Below are 12,487 nucleotides of genomic sequence, written 5' to 3'. Positions count from 1 at the left end.
AAACAAGTTACAGTAACAGTGTATACACACACTCATGCAGATACCGATCAGGGATAACATTATGACCACAGGCCACAGGTCCCCCTTTTGATACCAAAACAGCCCTGAAGCATGGACTCCACTGGAGCCCTGAAGGTATGCTGTATCTGCAACAAGATTCTAGCAACAGATCCTTTAAGTTCTGGAAGTTGCGAGGTGGGGCCTCGGAGCTTCTCAACCTTAAACATGTTGTTGTACTCTTTAAACCAGTCCTGAAACATGTTTGCGTTGCTGAAAGAGGGCACAGCTTTAGAGGCCATGTATTTCTGTTGCTCCGTGGTTCAGTTCTGATGCTCATGTGCCCATTTTTGGTGCTTTCATGAATGTACAGAGGTCAGCACGGGCACCCTGACTGGTCTGCAGCTATGCAGCCTCATGCGCTGCACATGACCCTGTTGCTGGTTCACCACTGCTCCTTCCTTGGACCACTTTTGATAGATACTACTGCAAGCCGGGAACCCCCCACAAGAGCTGCAGTTTGGAGATGATCCAGCCATCACAATATTAATATTATTAATATTGCAGACTCACTCAAATCCCTGTGCTCGCCCATTTTTCTGCTTCTAACTCATAAACTTTGACTACAAAATGTTCAGTTGCTCTGTAATATATCCCACCCACTAACAGGTGCCCCGATAAAGAAATAATCAGTGTTATTCACTTCACCTATCAGTGATCATAATATTAAGCCTCATTGGTGTATACTGTTAAAATTAGATACTCATGTTAAACATGGCCCAAATTTGTAAACCTTGTGGCCAATGCATGTGCAAGTAATCGCTGTGCACAGTGAGGTTTAGGACAGTGTTTACTGCTTGTTTATCTGTGTAATATGTGGGGACATCGTTAATATGGTCATCTCATGCTCACAGCTCTGGCTGTGAACACAGCCACCGCCTGCTCTTTCAACCTGTTTATAATGAACAGAAGAAAGCTGGCTTAAAGTGAGGGTGGCTGTTATAACCCTAGCAGGCTCCCACAGGTTCAGCTGCCGCCCATTTCTCCTGAGGAGCCAGTGTATAGCTGGATACAAGCTTGTGAAGAGCTCCTCGGTGTACGCCAGTGTCAGTACTGTGGTGACCTTAGGTGTTTGTTTCCAAGCCTGCAGAGGCTTGTGTAGTGATGTGCTTTGACGTATTTGACGATGAGTTTAGCGCTGTGTTTGAGCTAGTAGTGAGCAGCCAGTGCCCTATGTGAGAGTGAAGTTTTTCTTTGATTACCCATTTCTTGTCTTTTCAGCAGATTCTAGTCTGTTGACATCCTTTGTTGGAGTGATATAACAGTATAGTTGACTCGTTATCTGTCCCCTGAGCTTATCATTGTTAATCCCCTCATCCCCTAGCCCTTTCCTGAGGGTGTAAGAGTGGCCTTAAAGGAAATGGCTTTTTTTAGACAGTGGATGAACAGTTAAATGTCAATCATAAAATGTCAATCAAGTACATCAACATTAGTTGACTGAAGCCACAATACTCTTAAAACAGTTTGCAGCCTCATACTTCCTCCTTTATCTTAAAAACTCAAATTATTTCAGTGTTACTCTAAAAGTCATACCTTGATGACGATCAGCAGGTAGCACAAGCAGATGACCAGCAGGGGGCAGAAGAATCCAACAGTGCACGTGTAGACAATAAACGATGTCTTCCACACTTCTGCTGGTTCAGGCCACACGATGCTGCAGTTCCCATCATCCTTCAGCACATCCGCGAACACCACTACCGGCAGCACCACCACAAAGGACCCCGCCCAAACGGTGCCACTGATAGCCTTAGCCACATGGGGGCGCCGCCACCAAGAAGAGCGGATGGGATGCACCACAGCCAGGTATCGGTCCACTGACATCACAGTTAGACAAAAGATGCTGGTAAACTGGTTGATGGCATCCACTGTCATAACCACTCGGCACATCAGAGAGCCGAAAGGCCACGAGAGCAAAGCGTTCTGTACCGCCAAGAAGGGTAGGCCCAGCATGAAAAGCTCATCTGCAATGGCTAGATTGAGGATGTAGATGTTTGTGACTGACTCGTGTTTTGTGTAGTTGACGACAACATGGATGACCAGAGTGTTTCCCACCAAGCCAACGACACAAACGATGCCATAAATGAGTGGGATGAAGATTCCAGCCAAGCCAGGGAGGGATCCTGGTTTACTTTTGGTGCAATTTTGACAGGAGCTGTTAAGGAGAAACGAAGTGTCATCTTGGTTGAAGCTGTGAAGCGGTTCGGAGGGAGTAGAAAGGAGCAGGAAATGAGAGTAGGAGGGGGCAGAGGTGTTGCTCCAGGTAGCTGTAGGGACTTCCTGAGGCAGCAAAGCAAACTGGATGAGCTCCATCGAGGCGTTAACGACTATCAGGCAACAGTTGTTGGTAAGCTCACATCAGTAGAAGATCAGCAGCCCTACAGAAAGCAAAGTTAATTAATTTAGCACACTTCATGTGGACATGAAATATAAAGCAATTAATGCATTAAAGGTGTATTCTAACATTTCGGAGATGTCCAGTTAATCAACTCTTCCAACAAATCAGCCGTGTTGGTTGTTCGTCCACTGAAATGTGTCTGTAAAGCTATAAAGTTTCTTCTGGGACCTTTTCTGAGTTCTGTTTTCAGTTTCTGTTCGAGCAGATCTGTTGTTGGAGAAAATGCTTCATCCTTTGTAGCATCCTTTACATCAGGGGTCCCCAATCCCAGTCCACGAGGGCCGGTGTCCCTGCAGGTTTTAGATGTGTCCTTGATCCATCACAGCTGATTTAAATGGATAAATTACCTTCTTAACATGTCCTGAAGTTCTCCAGAGGCCTGGTAATGAACTAATCATGTGATTCAGGTGTGTTGACCCAGAGTGAGATCTAAAACCTGCAGGGACACCGGCCCCCGTGGACTGGGATTGGGGAACCCTGCTTTACATGGTGGAATAGACACAGCACACAGTTTGCATGCAATTATACACACTGCAGCAAACTTGTTGCTTAACTTTAAAATATAAATATAGTACATAATAATAGTTTTTGTCAAAGTATAGAATTTATGTAAAACCCTTAGGAGTAAGAAAGGTGCTCGGTGTTATTTAGCACCTGGATTATCATTAATGTAACGTTAATCCAGGTCCATGAAACTTCAACTAAACTGCATTATAATTATGTTTTAGAGTTTTAGAGGAAACATCTAGGCTGACTGTGTAAAGGTAACAGATTTCCCATCACGTCTTAGATTGTTCTTTGCTAGTATGGACTTTGAATTATTATTGGATAGACAGCAACTTGGGAAGTCTTGTTACCTTGAGGTTGCCTGGAGACAGCCGGCACTCAAGTGCTGTATTGTTCTTGGTTTCAAGTGGGCAGGAGACTTTTGCTGCATGTTTAGTGTTTATGTCTTCTCTGTAAAACTCACAAGTGACATTTTTTTGCATCTAGACAACAATACTATATAACTAGCTAATGTGAGCTTTAGGGGTATTTAAATGTTTTAACAGGCTTCTGTCAAAAATAGACGTGCAAGCACTATTACATTTTTCATCTGACTATTGGCAAGAGAATGAGTGAGCCAGTTTAATAAAATATAAAACTGTGTCTCTAAAAGATATGTAGCAAAGAAAGATAAAACATAGAAAACAATGGCATACACAGCAGTAAGAGAGAATGAACAGGCAACAACATGTATTGACAAAGACACACTTTTCTATGTACACATAACGTTGACTGCTGCTGATGTTGGACAACACCTAAAAGTTTCAAAAGTTTGGCCATATCTGCCCAGTGGCTTGATGAATACTAAGCTATTAATAAACATAACAACCTTCCTTCCGTCACAACAAAGCAAGCGAGCACCAGAACACAGACGTAAGGTATTTAGTTTTATTAGTACGAGACTTGTTTATGAAGCCATCCCAGCTTCTTAATCACCACTGTTCCACACACAGGCACACCCTCATCCCTCACAGCGATGGTTAATAATTGGTGGAACAAAATGCACTGACCTATGGGGGAAAAATAGCAGAGGCATATCTTCTGCGACCTCAACTGAGTAAAGTACATTAATGCAGATGTGAAGATGAGCGGAAGAGCGGGGAAGGTAAGGTGAATTATATACACCACTAAAGAATCCCCCAGAGACAGTTACTTTAGATTAAAATAAGTACAAATATTGGCAGCACACAGGAAATGTACACACTTTGAAGCATGACTGAATTCTCTTTCAGTGTTTGGAGATTTTTTTTGCTTTGCTTTAATTACATTTCATTCATTACAACCTAAAGGGCACCAGTACCACCAGTGGAGAATAAGACCACAGTGTTCACTGGTCAAACACGTGATCAAATCATGGTGAATGTCAATCCTTATGTACAGTTTTTAGACCAAACCTAAGAGCCATCCATAGGTCATGACCTCAATTACTAAATGTGAATGCCAGAGGATGGTATATGCCGTGGATCTCAACTGCTTAATGCTGCTACTGCTTTTATGAAGCAACAGGGTAAAGACAAGAAGTCGATAAATATAGAAATATTAACTTGTACCTAATATCGAATTACACTTATACTTGGGGTTATTTAGGCTTTTAAAACCTCATGTTTAAATCAGAAATTATTCAAATGAAAGAAGGCTAAGATGGATTTTTTTATAATGTGTGCACATTGTGTAAGGAGTCTTTAGTGAAGAGATGCTATTGTGACATCATCATATAAGGGAGTAGTGATATATTGAGCTGTACTGGAAAAATCCCCTGGAGGGAGTCTAGACGGTGGTGATAGCAGCGCAGGGGTGAAGGATGATGCTGGAGATCTGGATGGATGTGATGTGGAGCATGACAAATGGTGAGATTAATGGATGGACCTGAGGACAGAGGTCCTGATTAAAAGTGAGGATGAATGGGGTGGAAGAGTTTTCCATCAATCTGACAAGGAAATGACCACAGAGAGCAGCAGAGGCTTAGACATTTTTTAAATGACCACAGTGCAAAAAATTGGATAAGAGACAGAAACTATGATAAACACAGAGAGGAACATCATCAGTCAGTCGCCTTTATAAACTAGGTGCTGTGTGAGAGGGAACATGAATGGGTGGTATAAACGTGAGACAGTCTTCTTGACTAACCTTTGACAGGCTTCGTATCACAAACAGTGCTGTGATTGTGAATATGGAGTTGTACAACGTTCAGGTGTCACACTGTACAAAGACACGGAGCTAAAATGGTTCAACAGATTAAATCGAGGCACCAATTATTTCTCTGGCCTCAGTCATTGATTTTTTTTCCAGTCAGCGAACTTGAGTGACGTATAAAGTCTCAATAAGTCCTTTTCAATAAAGCGTATCAGGAGTACACAAAAGAAAAGAATGTTGTAATGCAGTAAAAGTGGTTCAGCAAAATATTAAAAATCAGCTGAGGCACAAGAGCCAGTGTTCACTCTTAAATCCTGTCTCCATAAATAAAAAAATATAAAAAAAATTATCGTTCTGGTTTTTATGGTTCCAAAATTTATTAAAAAAACAGTTTTGGATAGATAATGAACAAATAGTAGGAAACCAAAACCTTTCTGTGGTTACACATTGTGACTATTTGGAGTGCATTCTCTTTGTAATCCAACCTTGTGGCTAGTATGTGCATCATTTATTAAGCTTAAAAAAATCCACAATTACCTTTAAGTTCTGTCCTTGTCTCTCTATGCTCCCTTTTCCTCCTTCTCTTTCCTCTCATTCAGCAGCCAGTCACAGCACAAGGCTGCCCCTTCCTGAGCCTGGTACTGCCACATGTTGCCTCTTATTAAAATGAGTTCTTCCTCCCCTCTGTTGCCATGTGGTTGCTCACAGTGAATTGCTGGGTTTTTCTCTATGATATTGTAGGATCTTTGTCTTGTGATAGAAAGCGCCTTGAGGCAACTGTGGCTGTGAATTGGCACTATAATAATAAAATGGAATTGAACATATAAAAACTATAGTAATGCAATTCACATCCATGGTTAGTGAAGACAAATGATTTTCTAACATATCACAGGCTTCACATCACTGTCATAACGAGAATATCTGTTAATTAATATATAAAAGGGGAAATAAGAAGTTTAATGGTTCCATAACACAAACAGGAGTGGTTGCAGGTATCTTTTGTTTTTTTTACTCACACCATACATTAGATAGTCACTGAATGTCCCACTGAGATGTGAACAGTCAGCAAGGCTAACCTAATCACACACACACTCCCCTACACTCTCCTCATTTTGCCTTTGCTATTGCCTCCCACCCTAATCTCTGATAAACACAATAAGAGCAGACTGACAATTTTTCTTCCTGAAGTGCATCACTTCTCTTGTCTGCCATTGCACGAGCAGCTCTGTGAAAACCCTCCCGGGAGGTGTTGCTATGGTAACATAAGGTCAAGACAAGGCTTAAAGGTCCCTGCATGGAGCAAATTGACGAGATAAGTGAGAGTCTGAATGACTGCTGATTGAAGAGTCCTTGCATTTACATTCAAATACAAAGAGTATTGTGTGTGAGAGGCCAGGTGTGTGACAAATGCATTTGTGCATGTGTGTACACAAAACCTGCCCTCTGTGCATCTGCAGAGTGAAGATAATATAGTCTTAGAGATCTCAGGGTAAATTTATGTTAACTGGTTGTTATTGAAAGTCTGATGCTAGCTGAAGTGATGATTACAATTCTAAATGTTCACTTGTTTGCTATACATATCTATATTTATGTGCCATTTGTGGCATAGAATGGAATATGTATAGTTTTCAAAGCAAATCTTAAAATAATAGGTTCAACACAAAATATGATTGAGCTGCTGCTTTGGCAAATTTTGCATAGTCTGTTCTCTCCTAATGCAGACATCCGGAGAAACAGAAGCTAGAAAGTTTGTTAAAAATAGGAAGGTACTTACTTTTTTATTATTTCACATCTCAAGGATTACTCTATCATTCTGGCAAACAAGGTTATCCAGTCATATGGCTTACTAATTCAGTGTTCTGGTTCACTTTCCCCACTTTTTAGCTCATTTTGTGGCTGCAGCAGGGAAAAGCAAATGCCAAGCATACAAATTTGAATATCAAACACATTTGGAAAAGACTCAAGACTGGATCGAGAGCGTGAAACGGTAATCTTCTGTGGTTTCGTAACCTTATCATTCTGTGCAAGCAGGAAAAAACTTAAATGACGTTGAAGCTGTGCTGAAAAAAATAAATATAGAAAAAAATCTCATGTGTAACTGAAATATGTATTTTGCCTGATCATTAAACTTTAATGGTAACTTACTGGTTGTCATTTACAGTAATTTAACTATTAATAATAAGTGAATGCCATATGCCACATATGAGACTGAATAAAAAATATAATATATATTAATTTTACAAAGTGACACAATGAAAAAGAATAAAAAATTTAATTTAAAACCTTGATTTGCAGTTTTTTTTTTTAAATTAATAAATTGAATGTAAATATATTTAAAAAACTGAAAAAAGTCTAGAAAAAAACTCTGTTTAAGTGAGACAGCACAGGGTTTACAAATGAACTGGTGAAATTGTACCTATTTGCTGAGGCAGTACAATGAGAGGCCTGGTTGGTGGTTCGATCCCTGGCTCATGTATCCTTGGGCAAGATACTAACCCCAGGTTGCTCTCGATGCATCCATCGGAGTATGAATGTGTGTGAATGTCGATAGAAAGCACTCAGTTTAGAGACAGTGCTTGTGAGATTGGGTGATTGTGGCATGTTGTATAGAGCGCTTTGAGTACTCCGGGAGAGTAGAAAAGCGAAAGCTATGTAAGAATCAGTCCATTTGTACAGTATAATTTGAGGCAACAGCAGCAGTTCATAACCTACCGAAATTATGCAACGCTTTCAAACTGTCGGTGGTCTAAGCAGCAGTCCTTTCTATCCACTTGTTCACTACACACTTTAACGACATTACAGTTCAATGTGTTTTTTCTTAATCTCATCAGTCCTATGTTTTCCTGTGCTTGCTTGAACACCTTTAGGCTTTCACGTCAGAGACTTTCTCACTGCTCTAATTCAACTCTGACTAAACTCAATGCTGCAAACTCAGTTTGTGATTACCAACACATGCATGTCACTTTGTTCCTCATGAATCAGTAGAAAATAAAATCCACTTTCACTGAAGCCTCAGTGTATTTCAGCATAGGCTTTACAGTTAGCCTTTGAATTAGCTGAAGCCAAGATGTCATCTTGAGATTTTCAGAGCCTTTTCCAGAGGAAAGACTATTATACTGAGTCATGCACCACCTCAGCAGTTATTGTCCCTCGATGGAATTCACTGAAGGTGTGTGTACTCATAACTGGATGCCACGGCTGACACTGCAGGACAACACACTTCTCTACTCCCATATCGATCATTCCAGCTGTTCATCCACAACATCACTGAATCCCAAATTCAGTTATTTCCATAATGATGCTTGCTCATAACTGCAAAGCGACACTAGCAGTATTGTACTTAGAGATTATCTGGTGAAGCGACAATTGCTTGGCACATAATAAGCCTGGATACTATTGTTATGGTTTCTGCTAATGAAAATAGCTTGCACCTGCTGTGAGCTTCAGCTGTTGTGTCTTTCAAAGGAACAAGCTGAAAACTTTAAAAAAGCCACATTCATGCTGACAGCGGTTTGGTGCACGATGCTTTAATAAACACTTTTAACATCAGTTTCCATGTTTTTTTTTTAATGTTTTTGTTTTTTTCCTATCACCATTACGTGTTGTACAACCATCAATTTGGCTTTAACCTCTCATATTTCTGGTGTGATTAACCTCTCTTAAAGACAAAAGAGAGCATAAGAGATGGAAAAGAGATGTCCTTGAATAAAATTCAATAGTTGAATTATTGGAAAGCATTTATACAAACATTAATGGTGACTCTCTTTATAAGAGGCCTGGTGATGATTACATGGTTGATACTGGTGGTAAATACATGTTTCCTCCTCACTGAAAACTCTGTTGACGCCTGCGTAATACCTCGTAATTGTTCAATCCACAGCTTGGAACAAACAACCTCCTGATGCAATCTAGAGGCCACAAGGTACCCATTAACACAGACGCCTGTCTGGCAACTGTTTCGTTGGGGAAGTGAATGCCTGCTGATTGCCCAAAGGGCCGCTCATTATTGTTACATTCACTAAGTGCATTTTAGGGCATTTCTATTGTTTCTTTTAATGTCAGTCTGGTCTTTTCTTTTTTTTGCCACCCTTATTCCTAGCATATAAAAAATAGGACAGGAAAAAGCAAAGACTGTTGGTGGTGTGGCCACCAGGCTGCAGAGGGTATCTCATAAAGGGTCATGGGAAATGGGGAAGAGTAACCATCACTCACTGCACAAAATAGATTTCAAAGCCTTACTTATCATGCTGTCATTAAGAAGGTGCCAAGGAATTGCAGCATAAACTATATACATTTATGTGCATCTGTCCATTTATTTCATATGGTTTATAATATTAGTTATAATTGTGGATACAACTGATCATCACACGACGATGATGCTGCACAAAATCATCACTTGAATTCCTTGCTGCGACGCTTTGAGCTTGGACATGAACACACCTAAGTATATGTACACTTCGTGTAGACAAAACATTTAGAGACTGGAGCTTGAAACACACTCCTGCATCTGTGAATTTGCATTATATGCCTATAAAATACAACAATAATGTTAATGACACACACATTTAAAAAAAGCTTACCAAAGTCAGTACATTCTAGGTTGGCAGCAGTCTCCAGGGTTAGGGTCGCTAAAGCTGCTAGCAAATGCTAGGTAACGCCTCAGCTAGTTAAAAATCACTGAACATGTTTGTGCTCTTTTGGACCATTTTAACGAGTTTATCTGGCAAATTATATGTCTTCTGTCACAAAAAGGTCTGTGACTTAAATTGTAATACTGTATGAATATGCTTCAGTCTATGTATGCAAGTTGCTAATCAAGATAAACCACATTAGCTGCTAACTAGCTGCTAGCACTACAGCCTCTCATCCAAATATGGCCATTGTTTACTTCCAAAGAAAAACAATGGTGACAGCCAAAATGCCAAACTTGAAGCTTCAAAGCAGTAGTCCACAAAAGAGTATGTGCTCTTGTTGTGATTGGGTCCAAATTTTATATAGAGTGTTTGACTTTAGGTAACATTTAAATAGTGATAATATTATCAGTGTGAAATATTGTACTTTTTGTTTACTAAATTTAGCCTATTCAATATCTACAGTTACTAAAAATAGCCCCATCTTTGCAAGATAGACCAGTAAACATTTGTGAGTTACTTTAGCCCAAAGTACAAAGATCCTAAGCTTGTATTTTCACAAAAACACATATGCTTTCAGCAAGGCAAATATTTGGACTATAAATATTCATTTGTGATATTTCTTTGGGGAAAATAGTGGGTTTATGATGTGTGTACACTTACATGTAATACACAGTAATGTTCTTTTTTTTTTTTAAAGCAATTTCACTCGAAGCAGGAGAGCATAGATTGAGCAGAGATACACCATCAGCTAATTGGCTATCCATTAGTCCTACTCCCTCAGGGAATCTACTTCCTCTGTTGCGGTTTAATTAACAGATTTGGACTGGATCCAGTCACCTCCACACCGCTGCCCGCCTCCACACTTTTTATTACAAAGCTGACAAGTGCTCACAGATTGCACAGAGTGTGATCAATAATCTTACAAGCATGTCATGTGGATCAAAGATCTGCAAATGCAAACATGGTCACAGAATGGTTTTGGTTGTATTTTAGTTTTTCTGAACGACACATATGGAAGGACTTATCTATGGATAGATAAACACGCAGGGAGGTGTTCGTGTGCACACATGAGTCATTTGGCCCTAAGGCAGTGACTGAAGTTAAAAAACACAGGAGACTCTGCAGCACCCACAGTGTCACACTGCTTGTGGAGGGTAGATTTTTGGGAAGGTATACAGGAATTTGTGGGGGGTGCATTAATGCTTACATGCATTGCCACAGTTCTGCTAAAACCAATATCAGCAACACTTTTATCCTCTTCCTACACAGCGTGCAGGACACATGCAGTTTATGAAAAAAAAACGTACCACAGGTGAACAGACGAGAATGAAAAGCTTTAAAAGCTAAAGAGTGGTGACCAATTAAATTAAAAGCTCTGTTTCCTCGGACAGTGAAAGAAAGAGAAAACAAAGGGTCACGTAGAGGTTAATTATTTTTTTTACCTGTTTCACAGCAGTCCATTAATTCAAGCAGCAGGGCTTCAATAACAGTGTTCTAAACCTTATCAGTGATAGTGGAGCAGATTTCATATTCCTTCCTCTTCTTTCCTCTTTCTTTTATTTCCTCTCTACCCTGTTGTTGTTTTCCCCTCATCTCTTCTTCTATCTCCTACACTGCATGTCACCCTTCTTCATCTCACTTGGTTTCTCCTCATCTCTTCTCTCGTGACTCCTATTCCTCTTAATTCTGCATTTTTTGTTTTTAGTTTGAGTTCAATTTCTATTCCAGTCCCCTTTTTGTATGTGTGACCCTTTAGAGCAAATCAAGGCCTCCACTTCCACCTGTATCGTTTTTAAAAGCCACATACACAAAAATCCTCATTTTTACAGTAATTCCAGGAGTTCTGTATCAGCAGCAGACAGATGAGCACCGTGACTGATAATGTTTTTGGCTTGCTGCACCTCCAGAGACACGGCGCGAAATGTATCTCACATTAATAAAGAGTATTAGAGATTAAAATAAATCCCACCAATACACAGCAACAACTAGGACAAAACAGAAAGACACGAGCAACACACAAAGCACAGACTGCTGAAGTGAACCTAAACACGACACCAGCCACCTTCACCTGATGTATTTACATGTAAGCACGAGTTTATGGCTGTGTGCTGTCCGCTATCACAGGTGAATTCTGCAAATAAAAATGTATCCAGCTGACGGCAATGGCTGCTTTTGCTTGGACGAGCCATCAAGTTTATGTTACTAAGTAAGACAAACTTAACGACGCTTCATTTTCACAGGCTTGTGTTAGCGGCAGTGTGGATTAAAAAGGCTGTCCTGCACACTCTAAACAGAGACTAAAGACATGACGAAGGGAAAAAAATACTTACAACTATCCGCTCACTGTGTTTCACCGGTCTGCACTTCAGCTGAGAACAGACTCACTCGGAGCCGTGAACAGCGGAGACTGTCTCAGAGCTCTGAGAGCTGAGGGGGTTTGTAAGAACAGCCTCCACCTACAATACCCACGCGCGCACACACGCGCCCGTGTTTCTTTTTTTTTCTTTCTCTCTGTTTTTTGTTGGAATTTCGAGGACCCTGCAGACACGACGTATTAGCAACACTCTTAACCAATAGAAACCACAACCCTAGTTCTAGAAACAGTTTTAGATGTTTTATATATACATTATATTATAATGGTTATGCTCGGCTTAATCACATCCTGTATTATCCTCTCTCGTAGCTGAGAGCAAATGTTGTGGAAATCTGAAATAAATCAGGT

The 12,487-nt window shown here is 40.2% G+C and overlaps 1 protein-coding gene across 2 annotated transcripts; it reads right to left on the bottom strand.

Annotated features, from left to right (window-relative positions):
* Window positions 1-1,564: 1,564 nt before the first annotated feature.
* LOC147326907 (somatostatin receptor type 3-like) lies at window positions 1,565-12,188 on the bottom strand. Of its 2 annotated transcripts, none has more exons than XM_086297444.1 (2): window positions 12,096-12,188; window positions 1,565-2,432 (listed from the first exon to the last, which is right to left on the bottom strand). In XM_086297444.1, the coding sequence occupies exon 2, from the start codon at window positions 2,365-2,367 to the stop codon at window positions 1,585-1,587; it is 783 nt and encodes a 260-aa protein (XP_086153570.1). In that variant the 5' UTR covers window positions 2,368-2,432; window positions 12,096-12,188; the 3' UTR covers window positions 1,565-1,584. The 2 variants fall into 2 exon arrangements, with proteins under 2 accessions (XP_086153570.1, XP_086153571.1); XM_086297445.1 differs by lacking the exon at window positions 12,096-12,188 and adding an exon at window positions 9,712-9,814.
* Between the last annotated feature and the right edge of the window lie 299 nt (window positions 12,189-12,487).

This window comes from Aulonocara sp. 'chitande type north' Nkhata Bay, linkage group LG6, assembly GCF_057382095.1.
Source record: "Aulonocara sp. 'chitande type north' Nkhata Bay isolate Kocher_YH1m ecotype deep benthic linkage group LG6, A_spYH_male_GT1.1, whole genome shotgun sequence".
NCBI lineage: Eukaryota > Metazoa > Chordata > Actinopteri > Cichliformes > Cichlidae > Aulonocara > Aulonocara sp. 'chitande type north' Nkhata Bay.
The sequence above is the reverse complement of the archived record's forward strand: the minus strand, read 5'-3'. Positions and strand labels throughout refer to the sequence as shown.

Bases quoted from the DNA above. Each gene is read 5' to 3' on its own strand.
- LOC147326907 (XM_086297444.1), bottom strand. From the start codon at position 2,367: ATGGAGCTCATCCAGTTTGCTTTGCTGCCTCAGGAAGTCCCTACAGCT.